This window comes from Heliconius melpomene, chromosome 16 (genome assembly GCF_056956725.1).
Source record: "Heliconius melpomene rosina isolate 202511_hmr_F chromosome 16, ASM5695672v1, whole genome shotgun sequence".
NCBI classification, from domain to species: domain Eukaryota; kingdom Metazoa; phylum Arthropoda; class Insecta; order Lepidoptera; family Nymphalidae; genus Heliconius; species Heliconius melpomene.
The window spans coordinates 8,362,273-8,388,049 of NC_140404.1; the positions used below are offsets into that span (position 1 = coordinate 8,362,273).

The following is a 25,777-nucleotide window of genomic DNA, read 5'->3' on the forward strand; positions in this document are numbered from 1 at the left end:
TATAATAACTTTTCAATGTATTTAATTATATATTTTCCCAATATCTTTTAACCACATATCTGCGGTCGTTTTGTTATAAATAGCATGATCGTGATATTAACGATAAAATTTAAACTCAATACATTATTTACTGAAAGGTAAAATATCACCACCAGACAAAAAATCATCAGAAAATGTCATTATCCTGAAAAGAGTTGGTCACATATCATCATCATCATCATCATCATCAGCCTGTCGTCGTCCACTGCTGGACATAGGCCTCTCCAATGGCACGCCACTGAGCTCGATCTTTCTTCGATATGCTAATGAGTTATGTTTTCAAAATGTATTATAATTACATTTTATGTTGCTTAAAACAGATCTAACCCGGCAATGACATTCTTACGTATCATACATAAGTTCGAACACCAACATTCAATTCAATTAAGATTTATTAAGTTGTTAAGAGTTTTATTAGACAAATTTATCAGGGCAGGATCAAGTCTCCAAGCTCTGCGATATTCTTAGAATAGTATATAATAGAATAGAATATACTTTATTGCACACATAAAAGAAATATATAGAAAGAACAATATAAAATTAAATAAAAGAAAAACACGTATGCAAAGACGGTCTTATTGCTTTAAGCAATCTCTACCAGACAACCTTTGAAACATTACGGATCAATTGTAATCAGGAGAGGGACAACGTCTCTTAATAACGTGTTACTTAGCATTAGATCAACCATTAAATATCTTTATCTTTTCGCACTTGCAAACAGCCAAAGATTTCTGAACGGTACATCCCAGTAAAATTTACAAGTATTTATAGAAACCATTAATTAAAACAACAGATTACTTAGAAGAAGGATAAGCCGACAGATTTATTGTATAGCGATAAGCGACCTGTTTAGGAAAATTAAAGCTTAAGTTCGTTTTGTGGCTTTTAGACTATTGGTTTCCAGATATACGGTAAAAAGTAGATAAATTAATTATATAATTATATTTTTTGGACTTTTATTGTTAATTCAAATAATTTATACTTAAAGAAATTTTTATTCTCTTGTCATATGGTATAACTACGTGGTAGTTTCAATTTAAACTTATTATATAGATTTTCGTAATTATCTAAGTAATACAAAGTAAGAATCATTTATTAAAATGTTATTCCACACTAAGAATCGAAAGAGCTCGAACAGAGCTCAGAGCTCTTGGACGGTTTGCAAGAGGCACGGGCAAGCTTAAATCCCTCTACGTTCAAATATTTATATGATTTCTACAAAGTATTAGTTGGCAATTAATTCTATAAATGTAATAATATTAAAGTTACTTTTCACATTTCCATCGCTTATTAAGTAAACATAACCCATCAACGTAGTTTTAATTAAAATATTAATGAATCTATTAATATTGGTGTGTAAGTCTGAAATGAGCTCGTTACGATAGGAACTCAATTTTAAACTATTAAAAGCATTGCAATATTTTTGCTTATAATTATTATAATCGTTTTTTTTTTCAATAGAAGCCAGTCATGGCGTGGGGGCGCAAGCGTGATTGTAATTGCGAAAGGTTGTCGGTTCTATCGGCCTACCACTCGAGGAAATAAAATATTTAATATCTTCGCTCTCGTGTTATGGCAAAACGCGGCGTTAAACTCCACCACTCAACGCAATGCCTCTAACGTGAAGCTGATTTTTTTTTTCAATTTATGTTTATTCCGTCAATAAAACAATCATGTAAATAATAAGTACATACTATATATTTTTGGAGGACTCACACTTTATGCGGAGAGAAACCGGTATTACTACACTCCATTCTCCGTTTTTCACCTGAAAACTGCTTGTTGACTGGCGAAACGCAACGACTTAGTAGTTAAAATTTTTTATTTATTCTAAATGATTACAATTACATTTTTCTATTAAAATTACCAATAACGTGATATTTTTTTAAAAAATATTAGTTAATATTAGTATTTACTTAAATATTAGTTAAATTGAATATTATTACGATAAAGTTTAACATTTTCATATATCTCTCTTCATATAGGTATATGCGGAAAATATCCTCAAATAAAAGGATCCAATTCTTAATCCCGGATGATTCGGTTGATTGGTCAGCAGCGGATACAAAGACCTTGGGATTCCTTGCAAAACTATTACAACATATTTACTTAGATATTTAATATAAAATATTTAAGAATAATATAATTATATATAATTATTAAATATATAATTTTTAAATATATTAAGGAAATATTTATCATATTTATATTTATCAATAGCAATAAAAAATAATATTATGATTTTGTTATAGACTCTGTACCAAAAGTTGCTTTAGACTTGTGATATGTATTTAGAGCAATTGGGAAATAAATAGAAAATTTATTCAAAACTATAATATAATATAGAAAAACCTTGCTAGTATATTACACAAATTAATGTAGAGTTTATAAGTTTTATAGAAACGTATAAAAATTTGATCGTAGCGGAATTTGAACCCGTGCCTTGGACTCGGAGGAAAAGGTATATATCGATAAAACTAAAAACATATTTTTCATTCCTGGTGTGAAACAAAACACTTTAAAAATGTTAACAACGTAGAGATATTTGCCTAAGACTATTAATTATGTTTACGCACAGCAAACATAACAATATTAGCAAACATAAAGCTATAACCTCTTTAGCTAATATTTGATGAAGATATATCCTAGAATCAGTTTTTTTAAATAAGCACTTATCATGAGATGTGTTATCAGTTATTTAAACCAGTTACTGGATAACTTAAAAAAAGAAAAAAGGGGGAACGGAGTGTCTTAACACTAGGTTCCCTCTGCCTACCCTACTATTGTACTACTGTATTAAAAAGGATTTTAAGATAACAGTCTTATATCGAATCATTTTGTCATCTACATGGACATCACGTTTATTTAGGTCTGTTACGCACAGTAGATGGGCACGGCTATAACAATTTCGTTACTCTAATGCCGAGTCTGAAATCGGTTTAATGTTTTGAATATGTAAGAGACGACAGGATGTTACAGTCTACTTGAAATAAATCTATTATCGGATTTGTAGATTTCGTCTTCAATGATAAATAATTTGCTGTTCCTTTGATGTTGGAAGTACAGGCGAATCGAAATGATATATCCTCACTGAAATATGTTTCAAATATAATATAAGTTAAAGTTTGCGTGAATGTTAGTGTTAATTTTATTAAGCTTCACGCACTTATAACATTTAGCGTGGAAAATTAAAGAATAATATATATTTGGAAGGACAAAAAAACTTACCTTACGTTATTATTCCTATATATTGTTAAAACATTCCATTCCTCACTCTACCAAAACAACATAATTAAATATACATTTTTGTAAATCAAAAATTTCATTATTGAAAGGCGTATAAATAGCAAAGAAAAATATATAGGAACTCCAAGGTTTTTATTATTTCTTTTTTGCTTTTTCAGTTCATAATGCTTACAAAGGTTATTTCCGGAAAGAGATAAATTGAAATTTCACATAATGTTACAAGGTTATCTAATAAGTTATGGACAAAGCCAACAGCTCGTCCAACTCCGAGTAAACTTCGTAACTGATTAAAGCTCAACTAATTTAATCTCCGGTATGGAAAGAATATACTTACTACATTTTTTTTAATAAAAAATAGATTAAAAATATCTTTTTCTTTTTTATTTACTTTTACAGAATATTCATAAAATTTAACTTTAAGGATATATTTATTTTTTGTTTTATTGAAATTTTAAAAAAAGGTTTATTTTACAAATTTACTGTATTAGTTAAATAAAATATTGATTCATTCTTTATTGCGTTGTTATACCTGTATGTTGGATATTATACTCGTTTTTAAACGTATTCGAAGCTACGGCGATAAGAGCTATGGTTAAGTACTATGACAGAAATAGAAGGAACTTTTTCTATTACGATAAAATATTAGAACAGTAATAAAGATACCTCAAAAATGCAAATGCGCCAAATGGAAAATTGTAAAGTTTTACAAAACCTTAGGAAACAAATGAAAACTTTTAATTGCGAAATAAAAAGGGTTAGGTTCGCAAACAACTCCGAAAGGTTTCTTGAAATAAAGATTTATTAAATTTAAAAATAGAAATACCTTATAACTTGTATATTAGAAAAGTTAATTAAAGTTATACCAGATAAAATGTAGTCTTTTATACTTTATAAAAATTGTGAGGGATTGATAACTTTTAGCTCAAAAAAATTAAATAACACGACGCGACTTTCCAATTAGGGTAATTAATTTTTTTTAAATATAACAATTTTCATAGAGACTTAATTATAAGATGTGAAATTTTTGTTTCGATCGTGGTTTGATGTTTTCAATTCTTAGACGTGCCGCTACCCTCGGTAATTACTAAGCTTTTTGATATGGTGATGGCTTTCACTTGAATTGGTTACGTATATACATAAAGTAATAGACATATTTACATTAATTTAAATACTAACCAACACATTATAATATATTTAGAAATATTAATATTTCTTTTTAATAATATTTCAAGTTATATTACTTCCAAATATATAATGTATTCTATGGATACATACATATACATACGTAAATTGTTGAAAGAGAGAGAGAGATTGAAATAGTAAATTGTAAAGGAAAACTAGAGGAGTTCTATATAGGCCTCATTCCCAAGTCACGCCCCGTCATTTCACAGAACCATTAGTTCATGAAAACTGGTCGATGAAACTCGGCTTTTTTCACAGCATTTTTTAACAGATGACTTTGACATTCCTTTGAACGAGTCTTTCTTTGGGCAAACTATACAATGTAATATTTATGTGTTCCTACAATGAAAATAATAATTCCATTTCAAATATTTATATCGCTCTGGCACCAAGGTATAGTCCGGCGTTGAGTTCTGCCACTCAGCACGTAATTTCTCGAAAAGTTTGGTGGTAAGTTTGGAATGGAGTGTCTTAACACTAGCTTCCCTCTGTCTAATCTGCTGTGTGCGAAATACAGCATGAAGCTGATTTATTTTTTATATTTATAGCGGTTGGTGAAATAGAAAAGAAAATAGAAACATTTTAACTAATAAGTTATAATACTTTTTTGTTCTTTCTAAATAATATTTACTTAAAATTTACTGAATAATAAATAGTGACATTCGTTAACAGTGGGCCTATTTCGTTTCTTTAATTGAATATTCTTGTTTATTCTTACTTCGTTTCATTTATAGGAGTGGCATAAATTAAAGTCTATGTATTTAATAAAAGCGTCTGTTGCCAAGAAAATTAATTATTTTCCAATAGTTTTATGATTGGTTTACCTTAGAAAGTGATAGAGAATATCAAGTAAATAAAAGTCTTATTGGATGAGATGAGAAACTACTTTTATTATTTATCTATAATTTACCTACATATTATCTATGTTCGAGATAATAATTATATAATACAGAAAACCCACGGCAACCTATCTATTGAGAGGTTGCCGTTACCCATTTTTATGTTAAAAATGATAAACAGTTTCCTCTAATTAACCGATAAATCGCAACAGATCTATAAAAATACAAAAAATATATATCTTACATAGCGTGAGAGCTCAAAGCCGTATGAAGAAGTACCTAAACATAATTAATTTTCCTATATAATTAAAATCTTTTTAACTTAACTGAATATAAAATAGAAGGGCATTTGTCCAGATAAAAGTAATAAGGATAAGAGAAAGAAGCCTAGAACGTCCCCGAGCTTCATTAGCATACAGATTGACCCGCACAACGGAGGCGACAGAAATACTAACAATGAACTCAATTCTATGTAAAATTAGACAACTAATCACTCTTTTATCATTCAGCCACATTTTATACTTTATCTTCATTTTGTTACTTTTTCTTTTCAAATGTACCTATTTAGGAGAGTTCTATCCTAATATGTCTCAGAATATTTTTTCTAATAATAAAATAAATTTGGAAAATGGCTAGTGATAGATTCTAAATATACAGGTTATTTTAAAGAAAAATAAAAAACGCCAGCACAAGCATGGGTTTCATTCCTACTCGAGGAAGTGAAATATTAACGCTCGTTCTGCTGCAACCGTGTAAAATGAAATATTTAACGCAACACGTAACATCTCCAGAATTCGGCGGAAAATGGGGAATTGGAAAAGGGCATGAAATGTCTTGACACAAGTTCCCAGGTTTCCTCTGCCTACTCTACAATGTCTGCGATACAGGTTGAAGCTATAAAAAAATAAACAGAAAAAAAGTGTCAATTTGATCCATTTTACTAACTTGTAATAGAAATGGAGGTTGGTAGATTTTTATTATTTTTTATTTCAAGAAACTCGGAAAATGGCTCAACATTATTAAAAAGTAGACATATATTTTCTTTCAGGAGAATTCTTTTTCAAGAAACTATATAAAACATCGAGAAAATAAATAAAATAATCGACTCACCTCATCCTTTTCAACCGTCGTTGCACCGACAATATTTCCTACAAACTGATCAGTGCACAAGGATGCGTCGGTCATAGTGCCTTCGTCTATTAATGTCTCTTTGCTATTTTTTCTCGAATGTCTAATGAGATCGGGTTTTTCTGCGCTCATTGAATTGCTTGCATTTTCATTCGTGTAATTTTCCCGGCCTGAGTTTCTCTCTTCGTTAGTACGTGATTTATCTTCCCAGCTTTTGATTTTAAAACACGATATTGATTTTTTATCTTCCTTCGCTTCGTCACGACTAATTGCTGTTTTCTGTGCATTTGGATTGTGTATTTTGTCTTTTTTAGTAAACCCTATTTTTAGTCGCTTCTTTTTACCATTCCACTTTTTACTTGTCGATTTTGAAGTGTTGCTATCATCGCTGACACTATCTGGGCACACAGGATTGACTAGAATTTTGGTAGATTTAGCCTTTCTTTCTATTTTACGGAGATTTAAAAGGTTACCAGATGCATCTGCGTACGAAGGTAGTAATTTCAATGATGTTAAACTTTCTTTGGTACATTCATCAATGTGGTGTTCAGGATTTGGAAAAATACTGATTTTCATAACGTCCGATGAATTACGTCGAATTTTACTGCTGGTACCCAAGGGGCCCATCGCAACTGGAGGTCCTCCTTTAAATAATAATGCAGTCTCAGTGGGCTGACACACACAAGCTAGCATTTTTCCTCAGTCATTTATACATTTAAATGTCATTATTTGCACATAATAACTTTATGATTTGCATATAAAGCTTCACTAGTCGGAAAAGAGTAAGAATAATATGCCTGGAAATATTATAGATGGAGTGAATAAGTGCTATCCCTTTAATCTTCTGTCATACATACAATTTTACAAGAGCTTTTATACGAAATAAATACCTCCTTAACGACATCATGTCGCTACATAGCCTCCCTACGATCTTACACTGATATTAAAGTTCCGTTGCGTTACGAGAACTTATGGCGCATTGTTTCTAACTCAACGAATATAGGCATCGCCTTAATAACTGTAATATTTTTACATAATTTCGATTTATAATATGCTTATTTAATATGAAACAAATTGTAAATATTATGGCGAATAGACGATAAAAAAATATTTTTCTTGTGTTGTTTCTTTTTTAAATATATAACCTATAGTAGTAATAATGTTATGTAATATTATCGCAATTAATATAACATATTATGTATTCGATAAGACTGAATCCATTCGAAATTATAAGGAAATACAGTCGAACATGCGCTACAAGACCGGTGCTGGTTTTACAATCTCGGGCAAAATAAAAGCATTGAGATTGTTTTTCAATTGAATGGTTTTGTTGAAAACAAAGAACTTTGTTTGAACTATATCGAACTACTTTTAATTGAATTTGAAGAGTAGGAGAAATAAGTTTCAATGGAATTTATAATTAATTTTACAAGTGTAAACGTAAGTTAGATATACGTAATGTTTAAACATGAGTATATATTACTTGGATATTAAATTTGAACCCTTTGAAACACTTTTCATTTCCTCGCTTACCAGAGTAACGAGGTGAAGCGTTTTGTTGAATTTCGCCACTCAACACGCAATTTGGTGGAAAGTAGGGAATGGAGTACCTTAACAAGGGCATTACAGACAGGCTTAACAGGTTCCCAGGTTCCCTCTTCCCTCCTATTTGCGGGACAAACTACTAAATTAATTGAAAATAGAAGTTGACATAATAATTCGGTGATATTTTCTAAACGTTTTATATATATAAAAGAGTTCTTGAATCACTAAGAAAAATATTTTTAACAAAAACTAATATTTACCAATTTTAAAAATAACGTTCCTTATTTCTTATATAAGTACTGTATACATATACCTTTTTCTTATGTAAGTCTTGTGTTTGGTAAAAATGTGACATGAATGAAGTATTTGTGCTAGTTTTTCCCGAGATTTTTTCAGCATTGCTTATATAAAGCTCACGTTGTATCAAAAACTTTATTTGACGTAAAATTTATAGGATTTTTATTTGTAATCGAATGTTATGAAACTTGGCTCCCATTAAAACATTTCCGTTCCGCACTTTCCGCCAAATTCTAGGCATTGTGTGTTGCGGCGGAACTTAACGCCGCGCGTTGCCTTGTTACCAGAGCAAAGAAATGAAAATATGTATCTATTTTATTACCTCTATTGGGAATCGAACGCACAACCTGTTGCGTTTTACTGTAAACGCTGTGCCACTATGCCGCGAATGGCCTGAAGTTAGTAAAAATATTTTTTTACATTAAATCAGTCCATAAAAATATAATTTTGTGTTTAAAATGCTATACTGTTGTGCAAAATTGTTAGCATAAAGAAAGTTTATATGCATTGGTTAAAGTTATGAATGTTATGTTTCAAATTCATGGAATACAAGAGTTTTCTATGAATTTTAACATTTTATGGATTTTATATTCTATTAAATTACAATACTTGTATAGAGGCTGTAGATTTAAATCCTATAATTATATTTTGTTAACACGAGATATTTAATAAGCCTACATTATTTTCGCCTATATCTCTTAACACACTCCTTATCAGCAAATTCCACAAAATTTAATACTTTAATATTTTTATATACTTAGAAAAATAACATGTAAAATGATAACTTAAATGTAATTTATAACAATGCGACATAATCGGATTATGTCTCGAAAAGTAGCCTAAGCAGACAAAAGGCGAAAGAGCTCACGTACTAAAATAATAATCTCGGCTAGGGATTTCATTGTTATGGCCACACATTCGTATACTTCATAAAAAATATAACCGGAAAATTAGATAATATACCTAGACAGTAACTTTTGTGTTATCTGCTAAATAAAACTGATTTAGGTCAGAAATTTTAGGATATGCTGGTTATATAAGAACTTTTTGGTAAAAGGTAGTTTAGTTTAAAGTTATACAATACTTCTAGAACATTACAATTAGTTAATTATATAATACTATTGTTATAGAAACATATCTGGACCATTATAATATTTATTGAACACGATGCAAAAAATGTAAAAAATATTAGATACTAATATCCTAATAGTTAAAGATTTAAAATGTATCCAAAAGATTAAAGAAACAATTAATAATATATAAGTACTTATTTTAATTACCATAGCCTTTTTAAAAATATTTTCATTCGTACTAAATCTATTTAGAGCAGAGTATTAAACTAAAGTGTGTACTATTTTTTTTAATTTGAAAGCTACAAACTCAACGGCCCATCTGCTCTCAGCGGAACCGCGGAAATCATTAAAATTGCAACCAACATTATGAGCAACATTTATGCGGAAAATTAAGAAAAAATCATCAACCACTCGTTATTCGTATATATCCATTTATATTTTTGTGATATAATTAACGTTGAAAATTTCAAAGTTTCTTTTTAATTTTATAAAATGTAACCTTATGGGAATATTTTAATTATTATACGATGTTCCCCCAAAAAATCTAAACTAGCAAAATCATCGTTTATTTTAATAAAAAAAAGATACAAAATATAATTGTATCAAATATTTACGAAAAGAAATTCAAATATAAGTCTCAAATATTTATTTCTAACCAAAAAAATGAGTGAATATAACGTATTTCATAAAAGAAGGTAAGATGAGAATTGGCGACGAAACGGCACAAAATTTAATCTGAAATATATCCTTCGGTACACGTTACGAATGTACACTCAGACTGTTTACGTAAGCAGCGCTTTTGATATTACCAGAAGGTAGGGCGACAGAAATAAGAAATTTTGAGGTTTCCAAGGCGATGCCTTTTAAGAAACCCCTTATAGAAATATTAGCCTGAAGTACACAGAAAATATATTATAAGAGAAAAAACAGAGAAAAAATTATAAACAAATTCTCAAAAAATATATTTCGACAAATTATAATAACATTTAATTAAATAGATTGATATACGAGTACTGTTAGTACATTAATAAGAGACTTATAATCGATAGAGCTAATTGCCTCGCATATTTCAAAGAGCGAAAACGTAAAACAGCGTTAAAAGCCGAGAACTAATTGGCATATTTAAATGACGATTGAATTATTAAAATGCTATTATATAATGTCTATATTATATAATGTCTATATAATGTCATTAGATAAAATTTTAAGAATCGTTAAAATTGTAATAAGGTTGCCAAATCTGATTTAAAATTGAAAATATATCATATTATATACAAATACAAACATAGCGAAGAACTCTTCAGTTACCGATAGTAAGCTTTATTTCCAGTGAGCATGTAGTGATGAGAATGTACCAGCACTAAATCGATATTGTGAAACGAAACTGGAATAGAAAATTGGATGTATAACAACGTGTTTGTATATTTAATTTAAAAAACATAGATAGAACATAGTGGATCTTTTTATTTAAAAAATTGTTGTTACTTTCTATAACAAAATCGCTGTTCTACCAATTGTAATTATATTGTTAAATCCCAGTATGATGGCAATAGTTAAAAAGGATTAACCTACATTTTTATTTTTTCTGATTCGATGAGGTCCAAACAAATTTATTTTCTTTAATTATATAGCGGCCTCATAGTAAAATTTATTAAAACTAACTTTTTTAAAATATAGTTATATTCTATTCAGAATCTGACAAAGTTTAAATAATTTACATACAAGTATATAAGTTACAAATAATTCTGCGAGTTCCATTGCTTATTCATCGAAATCCCTAGTTAGAACTTGTCACATGAACCTAACTTGTAGTTAGTCCTTGGGAGATGAAATTTGTAAAGACGCTCTAGTTTTAGACTGCTACGTCAATAATTAATGTAGAACTTAACGATAGTTAAAAATATTATTTAATTATGAAAGAATATTTAAAAATACCAACGATTTCAAATTTACATTTATTACATTAAAAAAGAGAACAAAAATATATATAAATAAATATCACATAGCAATTTTGCACCTTCATATTTGGGTTGCGAATTAGTAGGTCATTTAAAGAGGGATAAGTGCATATTGGCACTCTACCTCTTTGAAGTGTTATAGACGAGGTTTTGAATATATTTCATATTAAAGGATGGTTTACACTGATTGTTGTTATCATTTTGAATGTATTGTAAAAAATCAGCTTTACGTTGTACCCCTCATACTGTCTGTATGCGGCGGGTTAGCAGATGGAAATTAGTGTTACGACACTATTATATAAAATAAATATTGTATATTATGTTATAAGTATAAATATATAAGTTTTATACGTCGTTGCTGTAATATACATTCCAACAGTTAGTATTACTCTCTAAGCATTTTTTTTTTCATTTTTCGAATGAGCTCGCTGGCCCTAGTGGTCTCTACAGCTTCACCGGACCTGAGGAAGAAGAGCTAAAAGACCTAGAAGACCTCGTCTTGGCTATAGAAGGTACTGACAATATATTGCAAGACTATTAGTGAAATCGGAACATAAAGTTGAAATTTACAAATGTTGAATGTCAATATGGTTCATATAATACAGATAAATGAACCCAAAAATATATACCTATAACAATATATAACAATAACAGTACTAGATCGAAAACAATTGGCGTAATTTATGTGTTTCAAATAGCCCGAGGCTTGAGGGAAGTATTTGTACGTGTATCAATAACTGTACGCATGATTAAATCTAATGAACAAGCGTACGAAACTCCGCCCTAGAGAAAATGTTCACCGGATTTATATGGTTTTTAAATAAAAAAATAATAAAATTTACTTATTTTATTATCTTAATTTCTAAATTAATATATATTTTTTTAATAAAGCCAATCATAAAATTAATAACACAATTAATATGGAAAAATTAATAAATTAAAATGTTAAACACTAGGCTCCCTCTGCCTACCCTGATACATGCGAGATACAGTATGAAGCTAAAAGAACAATTAAAAAAAAAATATATAAAAATAAATAGCTACCTCTATAATAATAAGCAGAACACCCTATATAAATAATATAATCGAAAGACTGCATTATAAACTGCCACAAATCATTAAAATAGACATTCAAATTACCAAGTTGAACGAAATATAAATAATTTTGCTGAAAATTGAAATTAACTTTGCGAGGATTACGCGAGATTGATTGAGTACAACTTAGCTTTTAAATTAACATTGTAAGTAAATAATAAAATGCTTTGTTTTATAAATGAGCCTTTTAGACTCGTTATTGGTCGTTAATTGGACCAATTTGTAAGTTGGCAGAGCGTGTATTTTGTTTGGGCGTGACAAAGAGACGTATTTGATGGAAATTTTGATTTGAAATAGCAAAATCTAAAGCGAATCTAAAGTGAATATTATATAAAATAATAATATTAGGTAGCTATTTAAAATCAGCTTCATGTATCCCACATACAGCAGCCAGTACGTAGAAGGAGCTTAGTGCTAAAACACTTCGTTCCTTATTTTACTCGGCGGAACTCAACGTTAGGCATTTGCCTTATTGCCAGAGCGAAGAAATGAAAACACTAATAAATAATAATTAATTCCTTCGAGTGATGATCGAACCGACAACAGTCGCGTTACAGTCACACCCTTGTGCCCTACGCCACGACGACCTTAGGTATTTATTAACATTTTCATAATCAAATAAATAGATCAATTAACTTTTTGCCCTACTTTATACGAATAGTATAAATAGTTCGCCTCGGTTTTTACTATGGCATATAAAGACCCAGCGCTTAATAGCTCTCTACTTACGTACCTATTAATTGGTTAATACCTAATATAGTGATATATCACTTAATTATATCTCAATACGTATAATCGTAGTGTTATAAATATTTAAACACTATTCGGTACCAGTATTGTATTATGTAACGTGAAGTTGTACTAAAACTCCTTCATCGATTTCTGTATAGAACAGAGGCAAAGCCATTTCGTATTATAGATTATAGATAGATCTATATAGTTCAATTCAATTAGAATTTATGATAAGATAACTTTGTAACAGTAATAAAAGTTATAGATTGTTCTGGAAACAATTGACACAATCCAGGAGTGGGTATATGAGAACTGCTGAGTGAAACTAAGTTTGGTGTTGTCTTGAGATTAGTTTTCGTAGCTGGTTAGACTTCCATTGTGATGCTGCGAAGATTTACAACTGTCTGAGTAAATCAACTTGCCCACGCTTCTACATTATTTTGATTTACAATTCCTTTATATTATACCATCTGGTTTCTTCAATCTTTACTTCAATTATATCTTTTTTTTTCAGCTTCACGATAGCATGAAAGGTTAAATATATACGGGACACTGATCCCGTACACCAAGTGTTAAAACACTCCGTGCTCTATTTTCCGACGTATTCTAAGGACATTGCGTGATGAATGGCGGAACTGAAAGCCGCGTTTTGCCACGACACCAGACTGAAGTAAAGAAAATATTAAATATTTTAATTGCTTGAGTAAGGATCGAACCCAAATATTAATTTACAATTTACTCTAGATATATGTTAATAGCCAAGAATAACAGACATTCGGTATTGATATAGTAAAAAGAAAAATCTACATTGCTTATAAAAAGTAAGGATGATTGATGTCTGTCATATTGTAATCTGACTCCAGCCACACCGTAGGATTGGGCAATATTAACCTGTTGATATGAATGTCATATTTTAGATACGTTTCATATATTTTTTTCTTTTTAGGAATATTTTGGCAAATATTTTGAAAGGTCAAAGGTCAAATATTTAAGAATGAAAATATTATATTTTTAAATAGAAATATTTAATACGAGTTGCCGCCCGCGACTGTGTTTGGGTGGATTTTACAGCTATAAACGAAAACTGCATGTTTTTTCCCTTTCTTCTAGCGAATTTCTAGACTCTCCTTTTTTTTGAAGAAATTATATCGCGAAGTTACCAATTACAAAGTCTTGGAGTTCAAATTCTTTACTGGATCAAGAATAAATCTTTATCCCAAAAGCTCAGTAGATAGTTCTACTGAGCTTTTGGGATAAACTTTTACAATCTTCTTTCTTTTATTTTTGCTTAAAAACACAAAACTATTATGAATATAATATTTTTTGCAAATATGCTATCTTGTACCTTTTGTAGGCATTAAAATACAAGTAAATTATACTGGTAAACGATTAATATTTATCAAACATATTATAATTAACAGCTTACGTTTTAAGATTTGCAAACAATACCTCATTTCATTATTCACCCTCATCCCCGTGAAATCTCGTGAAAGGATTACAAGATTTATCTGAGCCACGCATAATTTCCATATATTCAAACATAACTTAACTTATGCCTTTACGTATTACGACGCGTGTGAAAGTACAGGGAAATTAAATTTAAAGTTTATTTTCTTTGTTCTTTGCTGTGGGAAAAATCAATAAATTTGTAATCTATTTTATGGTTCGACTGTCGTTGTGGAAAAGTTCAATAACGGACAATGCATGAAGAGATTGGAAAAAATACAGAAAAAATATCTATATGAACTTGTATATTTTTTTTATGTTTTTCTTTTCAGAGTAACATACATCTCTTGCACACCCTACACCGTCCGTTACACCTAACTTACCTACACCTTAAAATTTATCTAATAGGTACGATGGGCCAAGTGTTATAATTTTATATGTAAAAAAAAGTAGTACGAATCCACAACTCCCAAGCGGAAAATAGGCAAACGACCACAGGAATGCGTTAATAATTTTTCCCCCACAGTCAATTCTTACTCAATTAATTTTTACTCAATAGGTAATAATATTTATAACATAAGTAAAATTAACACGTTCCCATTCATCACGATTCTAGCAACCCCTTAAATGGAGCTAATTTTAATCTATATATATAAAATCGAAAGGTCACCCACTCATCACGAAATCTCAGAAACTACAAGTGCTAGGAATCTCAAATTTTGCATAGGAGTTACTTATAGGACGTAGGTGCTCGCTAAGACGGGAATTTGCAATATTCGACTTCTAAGGGAATGTTTTTGGGGTTGAAAGTTTGTATGAAACTTCGTTACTACAAATGCTATGAGTCTCAAATTTTACATGGAGGTCACTTATAAGACGTATGTACTCATGGAGACAGAAATTAATAATAACGTAGTTCACGCGGGCGAAGTCGCGGGCGGGCCGCTAGTGTAATATAATCGAAATTTAACATTACGCACATTTATAATTCACTCTCGTAGGTGCCAAGTTAAATGTTGAATAGATTGATTTCATCCTGTCTTTTTATGCAAATCAAATATATAAAGAATATTGCCCGAGGGAGCGCTCGGGAAGTATTCTCTGTTATATCAGTAAACTTCGACAACAATAAGGCGTTCTAGGTTTGATATATTATATTGACCGCATTGATAAGACGTCTGTATAGGCCTACAGCATAGATAGGAAAGGCTTGAATAATATTTTACTATTATAGAAAACTTTTGATAAGGCCCTTTAGTCCTTTTGGTTTTTTATAAGAAAATATTTTTCTATATAAGGAATTTAAAGATGCATATATTCTGTAACAGTTAATATAAAAATATTAAGGAAATAAATACATTTATTATAACGAAGGCCTTCGTGACGCAGGGGTAAGTGTTTGAATGTACCGCGATGGTTGTGAGTTCGATGGGTGGGGTGGGAACGAATTATTATTTATTAATATTTTAATTTCTTCGCTGTAGTACCAAAACAAAAACGCGGTTTAGTTCCGCCATTCAATGCCAAAGTGGGGAACGGAGTGTCTTAACACTAGTTTCGTCTGTCTACTATACCTATGCGAGATACAACGTGAAGTTGAAAAACAAAATATAATGTAAAAGAAATTGATTGTATATTAGAATACGACAATTGTATAGAATAAAAAGCCACAGCAACGAATTCATGAATTTATGTACAAGAGAATGCACTTTCGATAATTAAGAATTCCAGACAATAAGTGGATAAAGTTTGTATGCATAAGAAAATTTAAAAAAAGAGCTTTAAAGTTCACTATATTGAACTAATTATATACTAACTTATTACATATGAGTATATTTTATTATAATTAGAGGTTTTTAACACAAACTTTGGACGTTAAGGAATTTTTGCGTTTTCATTTCACGTATAACAGAACTTTATTAAAGTTACTAACAATTAAAACTTCTGACAATAGAAAATGTGAAATGGAATTTTATATATTTCTACATTATTATCGTTCTCATAGATAAATATGACATATGAATGAAATAATAATTTAGTACATTTTATATATTTCATAAAATATTTATAAAGTAGTTGTAAGACTGGCATGCTGTCAACGCCGGTAATTGCGGCTGCACTGTGAATTTAGTTTTATGTTCTTTTTTATATTTTAGAATTTGCTAGTGTTTGCTGTGTTGTTCGCTCTAAATGAATAAAAATTTTAAAAAACCTTTTAAAAGTATAAAAAAATTGTAGCTTAAGTTAAAGGCACCTGTGTTAAGTAGAAAAATAATATATAAAAATACTTGTATCTATATACTTCTACTTATGAATTCATCATATTATTTTTTCATTTACGTTTCCAAGTTATTTCAGAAAATGTAAAAACCCAAAGCTCAACAAATATTTATACATCTACAAGGGAAGCGCGGAATGATATAGGTTCTCAAAAATTCTCGCAAACGGAATATGTAAGTGGAGGCTGATAAAAAATTGAATTTTTAATTTACTGGCAACATTTACAAAATTATTATACATATTATATAATTATTTTTTCTAAAGTTAAGCTTAAGTTAAGTTTAGTTAAGAGGTCTCATTAATAAGAAATAGAATTAAAAACACCTAGATAAGCCATTTACACTCTTGACGATGCCTCGAAAAAAAGCTCAAGTAGTCGCATGTGGCAACCGAATGAATACATTCTTTATCTACCTGCTCTCTAGAATTTTAAATGCGCGTAAAGAAGAAACGCCTCTACGTACTTTAATATTAGGCCTAGTTTTAATTGTCACAGTTAAATTTCTAATCAATATTGGAGGTCAACTTTTGGGTATCCTTTTAAATAACTTTTGACGAGAGTTTTAGTACGAAATTTAATTGTTGATAGCAGCATAGTCTATGCAAAAGTAGTACAGTTGTTAAATGTTCATTCACAAATAAAATAAGTTATTAAAAATATCACCTACACAATTTAAATCACGAAATAAAAGTATTTAGATAATTTTACCCATATCCGCTAAAGCTAGTTGTGCCTGAATTCTCTCTTTGAATAAATGCTATATACTTTACATATCTCTCTTATCAATAGCTTCAAGCGAACTTGACATATAATACAAACCTTATTCAACTTCAATTAACAAAGAATTCATGAAAATAATTCAAATAAAACGTAAAAAAAGTTTGTAAATTTCCAGGCATATTGAAACTCACTCAATTCCATACGTCGACGTATAAAAAATGAAAAACAAAACTTCACTTTACGATATCGTGTAACCGATTTGGGAGCGCAACGACGCACATCTACCCCCTACTGAGGGCTAGTAGCTACTGAATTGACGTGGACTAACGCGAGGGCAACTTCACAATGAAAGCTCGGGACCACCCCCACCCCCCAACCCCTCCTCTTTACTTAAATGCACAAATTTTAAGAAAAAAAATGACAATGGAATGCAAGGAAGCAAGTACAATTGCCCACTTGAGGTATGAATGGGGTATATTTTCGCCTGTTTGCTTTCTAATGAGTTGTCTTAAAGATTTTGTATTGACGTGTACTTAACTGGCGCTATTTTTTTTTTGTTGTTTTGCAAAGAAATGTTGTAAATGGTAAGCTAAAATCACACAATACTGAGTATTTTTTTTTTGTAGAACTCAAGTATCGGAAAAAAATTACTTCTCTAACAGATATGAATGTAAATTGTTATTATTTACATCATACTATGTCTTTACATCTGTGATATGGTTGCAAAAATAAATTAAATATGAATTAATTATTAAATTGATAAATACAAGAGATTCTTTTCAAACGCTTACAGCCTTTACTCTTGATTAAATTATTGAACTATATGAATATACCTACTTTAGACCGAGAGGAAAGCAGCACTATTAAAAATTTACAAAACGAAAAAAAACTCTTTGCGCAAAACACGGGAAGTTTGACTTTTAAAAAAAATACAAAACAAGAAAGTGTATATTGTTTGTACTTACACAAAAACGCTTACATACTAAATTGGCCAGGTTTCAAACTGAATGCGCTTGTTATGTTAATGTCAGGAAAGAGAAAAATCATACGCAAAACAAACTTTTGTTTGTATTACAAACAACCATTGTATTTGTGAATATATTGAATGCCACCCCGCAATCGACGACAATATTTCTTATATCTCTCACTCTCAGCTTCACACTGTATCCTTCACACAGCAGGGTAGGCAGAGGGAAATTCGTGTTAAAACACTCCGTTTCCCACTTTCTGCCGTATTCTGGAGGCTTTACGTTTTCAGTGGCAGAGCTCAACGCCGCGCTTTGCCTTGACACCAAAGCAAAGAAATGAAAGTAAAAACGTAAATAAATATTTAACTTCCTCGAGTCTCTTATATCTTTTTCTCGTATCTCTTTTAACTAAATATACATATTATTACCTAGACAGCGTTACATGGAAGGATGTGGATATACAAAGCTGGCATGTCGATTTCAAAGCGGCCGTAGTTATTGTGACGAGCAAATCCAAAGGTGTTCCACTTTGTGCAAATTAAATAGCAGAGAAGCGACTAGCGCCCACATCCGATCGTAAATCAGATAGTACTATATAGAGAAAAATGGAAAAACAACCATAATAACTATGAGACAGAGTGTATTTCCTATTGTAATATAAAAAATATAAAATATCGTTCAAGCTCAAGAACGCTATTGAGAGGCTGTTTTAAGATTAAGTTTTCGTACATAATAAGAATGTTTTTAAATTACGTTCTCATGTGTTAAGTGGGGAACGGAGAGTTTTAGCACTACTTTCCCTCTGCCTATTGCAGTGTGAGGTATACAGCGGTAAGCAAATTTTTTTTTTTTTCATATATTAGATGCATATTAAAATGGTAACTGTGAATGGTAATGGAGTTTGTCGCCATTCGTCGTCTAAAAGCGGAATGCGACCGTATCTGCTGCGGTATTTTCGGCATCTCTTTATTTACACCTGTCGTAAATTTCACGACCAGCATAAATCGAGGTCACGTGAGATTGTGCGGATAATACGGCGGATGTAGATCTATCTGTGAGCCGGAGTATGGTGATAAGTACTTTACCATATTACTATCGCAGTGAAAACAGCATTTACCTGTAAAACAAATAAATAGCTTTATTATTTATATGCATAAAACACAATCGTAAAAGGTAATAATAGTATACGTTACGACTATCCATGTCTATATAAAGTAATAACTTACTCTACCTTTTGATTCATTATATTAATATTAATATTTATAATAATTTTGAAATTTTATAGCTCAAAATTTCTATATTAAATTAAATTAAAAGAAAAATAGGCCCTATATTTAAAAAAAATGTTACTGCTATGTAACAAGTAAAATATTTCAGAAAATACTCTACCTCCTTCAACAATTTAACATCCCTAGACGATTAGAGATAGAAACGTCCATTTAAATGTAATGACATCAGGAAAGGTAAGAAAGAGGCCGAGCCCTCACTAAAGTACCCTCATTATCCGCCTACCCCTATGTTGTCTCACTTTATGTCCGCCATTTCACACGAAAAATCTTTGTGCAATCAACTAAGTTATATTACCTAAATGCAAAGGATCCGGGAGAGGAGAGGAGAGTCAGTTGGCTGATATTTAAGTTAATTGATATTTGTAGAATAATGCTTTTGGTAACTTTGGTAAGAGATAATTATTTAAATAAATTAAATATTTATATATTTGTCTTGAGACTTGTATATCCGTATAAAGCAAAATCTATTAAGGACAGCCTCTACATTTATGATCAAATGATCACAGCTTACTAAGTTCCTCGTCCACTAAATAAGATAGCATAAAGTTTATATAGTAAATTAAGATATAAAAGCTACGTTTTATAGTTTAATTAAAATGTGGAAATAATTTGCATAAATGTAAAAGGCTTGCTTACTTCTATATAGGACTCTACTATTCCTTTTTTGTTAATTTGTTTAATTTAAGTTATTAATAATAATTTGAAAAAAAAAAACAAATAATTACAATTTATATAATTAATGGTATAAGTGTATTTATTAATAGAAATATTATATCTCCAAGCATATGCTATCACACTAGCGCTGTTGGTGGAAACGTATTCGTTACATCCATCGTTTAGATTATAATCTATAATTATTAACCATAAAGATATTATTTACATCAATATGTGCCGTTATACGAGTATAAAGTCCTGTAGGTAGTTAATTTTGTCGCTCTAGAAAACTACGTACGGTTAGATAAAGAAAAAACTACTTATAAAATTTTGGCGTTGTTCAAAAATGTCAAAAAGTAGAAAATGTAGAAAACTAAAGAAGGTTAGGTTGCAACAGTTTGATCTAAAAGAAAAAGAAAATATAAACAAGACTCTTTGTAGAGTTTTCAACATTTTGTTGATAAAATAAAATTTCATGTATAAGATATAAATATAGTTATAAATGTAGTTTTTAACCGACTTCTGTAAGAAAAGGAGGTTATCAATTCGAGTGTATTTTTTTTTAAATCTATTTTTTATTCTCCCTCCCGCATATAGCTGGATAGGTGCAAGGAACCCAGTGTTAAAACGCTCTGTTCCCATTAAGACATTTTCCTTTCCCACTTTTCGCCGGAGCCTAGAGGCACTGCGTATTGAGTGGCGGAACTTAAATTTTACCTCGATTGGGAATCAAACCCATAACATGTGCTCATTCGCTACGACGTTCTATATATAGTCTTAACTATATACATATATTTTTAATGGAAATATGTAGCCGATATTCAGTTTCGTTGTAATTTAACAAGAAACTATGTCCAACACAGATGCAGACATAGCACATTCTATTTTACTATAGAATATATGTGCTAAGCCAGCACGCTCCCCAGTGTTAAGTGGCCCCTGTCACCCGTCACATTTATCTCTGCCACAGTTTGCATAACATACGTATTGTAGCCCTGAGGCCTAAGTTATTATGCCTCGGAGCCTTGCGATTACACTGGCTGCCTCGCACAGCACACAAGTGTTTAGTGTTTGAAATAGCCGATATTAATATTTGAGAAGATCTAATAAAATTCTACGATAAACTGGCTATCAATACTGGAGAAGTGCTACAATGTTATCTAAGTAGGTATCATCTGTTTCTAAAATTTTACCTTATTCTAAAATTATCGTAAGCGTACTTGCTATATAAAAATAATCAACTTCACAGCAAGGTAGGAAGAGGGCACTTGTGTTAAGGCAGTCCGTTCCCCTTTTACCGACTTTTTCCTGGAAGTATTGTGTATTGAGTGGCGGATTTTAATGCAGATTATAAAGAAATGAAAGTATACATTTAAATAAATATTTTATTTCCTCAACTGGGGATCGAACATATAACTAATCGGGTCACAGTGACAGACTTGTACTTATACATTATTATTTGTTATAAAAAAAATTGACATTAAACTATTAATTTCAAGCCTTACATTTAGAGTTGGAAAATTTAACATTACTGCCTTCCAACATAATATTTCGTAAAATACCACCAGTAAAATATATTTTAATATATTTAATAGAATTATTCAAATCATCCATCGCTTACATTTTAATTAAATCAGTCTTGTTCAAGGGTTTATCACGTAAATCCCAACATTTGGCCGACTGTAAAACGAACTTTACGATCACGATCCCATAATATCGCTTATTCCTGTCGATTAAGAATGAATTTACATAGGCTTAATGTTATTAGAAGTGAATAGATTTAATTAATTGAAATTTAAAAGCAATTAAGATCGTATGGAAACTTATATAAGGATTGCCATTATGGAATGTATTGCAATGTCGGTTCATAATAATTTTCAATTATATATATTTTTTGACACTGTATCTCGCTTATAGCAAGGCAGGCAGAGCGAACTTAGTGTTAAGGCATTCCTTTCTTCACTTTCCCCCGAATATTCGAGGCATAGAAAGTGAGTTACGGAACTCAACGCTGCGCTTTTGCCTTGGTAATAATATTTCATTTCCCCCAAGTGGATATCGAACCCACAACCGTCGCGTTACGACGATTGTGCCTGCCATGACGACCTCATCTATTAAGTACAAATAATCAGTTAACTTATTAATTAGTAATTTTAGTCTAAATGAAAATTATTGACAAAAGATAACTTTTTGAAAATCAATAACTGGCTTACATGGTGTGATTAAAACACCTATCTAAATACAAATAATTAATAATTTTAGAAACTTTAAGGGAATTGTAAAATAAGTTTTGTTTACTTCGGGTCTTGTCAACCCTTTTAAGGTTGAAAGGGCTCATTCAGTTTTCAGTAATGTCTTTGGAGGGTCCTAATCTAATACTGTATGTGTCCTTTTTAATATTGTTATCTGTACCCCGAAACAGGTTATTTAATTTGACGAATATCTTAATTCCACTTTCATGGAAGATGTCAAAGAAAAATAAGTTATATGCACCGCCGCCCATCGCAATTAAAATGCTGCTTAGTAATTCAAACCAGTAGGTATGTACCATATTTTATGTTTTAATCATTCGCCTACTTACAGTATAAATAAAAAAATCTAAAATCATTATAAGTGCATACACCCACAAACTCTGGGTCAACTTTTATGAATTGTACTTCCCATTGTCCTACTAGTCTTTATCATGAAATTGGAGCGTAATCTTTGGTGGACGATGTCCGAATCCGATTATCATTAACCAGTTTTTTAATGTACGACGTTGGTATCCACTACTTAAGCCCTAATGTCTTAAATATATAGACAGTAGAAACCACACATATATATGTAACAAATATATATAGTGAGTTAGTCAAAGTATAATATGAGAATATATTAAAATTTAAATGACAAGTATTAAGTAGGACACAAAAAACATTATTTTCCTTAGTGAGCTCCTTATAAGACTAAAGCCCAGCTGCGACTTAATGAGATTCCTTGCAAAAAATCTAAAACATAGCGTAAAAGAGCGAATTTTTAAATATAAAAACATATGTAAAGCTGCCTTGGCGTAGACGCGCTGGTTAAGGGTTCGATTTCTACTCTGGAAAATAAAATATTTAATATTTTCATTTCTTCGCAAAGCGTTTAGTTTATTCATGTATTAACAATATTCATACTAGAAATACCAGGTAATAAAATACTCTTCACACCCTGAGACTTACTGTAAAGTAACATAAGTATTAAACATTTATTGTAATTTATTCGAAAATTTTATTACCCACATATAACGGTCCATGAGAACGACAATCCTATCTCATCCTTATTTATGACTCTCAAGAATTCTAAAAATCTTAAAAATGTCAGACAGGTATAGCCCCGATAGCCCTTAACCCTTATCAGGGAGTTTATGGAAAGCAGACGTTTCTGGAACCACTTAAAGAATCTTGGGTAACGGAGAACGGCGCCGATTTAAAAGGATTCTACAGCCTTTAAGCCTGTCTTCAACGTCTATTAGTATCGGCTTTAAATTTTTGTAATGGTCAAGATAAAGTTCAAATTGTGAGTGTTGCTTAAAGATACATATTAGAATAATGTCTTATATTTAAGCGATATCGTTCTGTAATGCGTTTGTATCGCGTAAATAATAAGGAAAGGTAAAGATAACCTAGTGTTAAGAAGTCGCACTGTTCCCATTAAGACAATTTCTTTGCTCACTTTCTGCCGAATTCTAAAGACATTGCGTGTTGACTAGCGTAACTGAACGCCGCGCTTTAGCCCGTTACCAGAGTGAGAACATCAAAACATTGATTATAAAAAGCTACTAAAACAAATTACAATACAGAAAAAATAATAATTAAGATAAAAAAAATGTATTTCTAAATACATCTTCTTTGATATCCTATATCTTATAAAACAAAGTCGCTTTTCGTGTCTGTCTGTTGTTTCTAACTCTTCTTCTTCTAAACCACCTAACGGATTTTCTTGCGGTTTTCACCATTAGGTCGAGTATTTTTCGTAGAAGGTTTATATATAGTTTATTATTTGTACATTCTTATGTAAATTAACATAAATGCGATAAATGTGTCTAAAGTCCTACCCGTTGAGACACTTTCGCGCATGCGCTGCTTTAATGGTAAGTACTACATGAAAAAAATGTACTGGAGTATTGTTTCTCTTAATAAGATCTACAAAAAAGTCCGCGAGAGCATATTTTTATCTTTTAAGGATAACGTGTAGTCATCATATTTCTGTCTAAAAATAGTAATTTCAATATATTTTTTATTGTGAGGGATATTTTTCCATAATGGTATTAATCCTTATCCTTTAAAATACTTTATTAATTTTCTACGTTAAACGAAGATAAAATTGGCTTTTTACACAATTTCGAAATTGCGAATAGTTTTAGAGAAAAACGCATTTAATTATTGACACAGCACGCCGTTGACTCATCAGCTGTGCCGACTCAAGTTTTACTTATCCCTTACTCTCAGTATATAAATAAGTATGTTAGTTACGTTGGTCATTTAATGTAGATGAACTGTCTTTTACTGTTTTTTCATTTTAATAAGTACTTTAGAAGTTATTAAAATACTAAAACATCCTTGCTGCGAAACACGCCTCGCGACGTTTTGCTTATTTATACAAGCGCGTCATGAGCAGTCATTGGTGGTTCAGTGGTAGAATGCTCGCCTGCCACGCGGGCGGCCCGGGTTCGATTCCCGGCCGATGCATTCTATTTAATTTTCCTCACAGGCAGCCACGTAGTGCTTGCTTTTCATCAGGGACAGAATACCCTCTTCAGCGTTAACCACAAGCTCGAAAAAAAACCCAAAAACCCGTTTGCACGTATTGGATAATTGGAGTTAAATGTATTATTTCAGCGCGATATATTTGGTTTCATATTTTTTGTAGTAGTTATTAGTTATTAGTAGGTAGGTTTTTGTTTATAATTTCTTCCGTTTAAAAATAGTCATTTAACTATTTAAAAATAGTCATTTAAATATATTTTAACAAGTACTTGAAAAGATTAGTAGCACAGATTTAAAATTACGGTACCTACTAAAAAATCCTTGCTGTGTAAAACAATTGGAAAATCCTTATTGAAACTACGAAACATACATTATATGAATAATCCAGTAGTAAAAGCGGGCGAAGCCGCAAGGGGGTCGCTAGTGTTTATATAATTTTTCGAAAATTCACAGTTTTAGTTCGGACATTTTAAAATAACATTTAAACAATATTGACATAGCCCATAATAAAAGAATACAATAACTCTACATGAAAGAACACCAACCCTCCATGGCGAA

General features: G+C 30.7%; 1 protein-coding gene across 10 annotated transcripts in view; it reads right to left on the minus strand.

Annotated features, from left to right (window-relative positions):
* The window catches only part of ASPP (Ankyrin-repeat, SH3-domain, and Proline-rich-region containing Protein), a 198,699-nt gene that overhangs the window by 51,771 nt on the left and 121,151 nt on the right, over window positions 1-25,777 (minus strand). Inside the window, exons 1-2 of one of the 10 annotated variants that reach the window (XM_085199640.1) lie at window positions 17,681-17,850; window positions 6,417-7,231 (exon numbers count right to left, since the gene is read on the minus strand). The exons of 6 other annotated variants lie outside the window; for them this stretch is intronic. In XM_085199640.1, the coding sequence (XP_085055766.1) occupies window positions 6,417-7,127 (711 nt within the window). In that variant the 5' untranslated portion in view covers window positions 7,128-7,231; window positions 17,681-17,850. Of the gene's footprint in view, window positions 1-6,416; window positions 7,232-17,680; window positions 17,851-25,777 lie in introns of those variants that run through there. 3 more of the 10 variants (XM_085199636.1, XM_085199637.1, XM_085199638.1) reach the window with 3 other exon arrangements.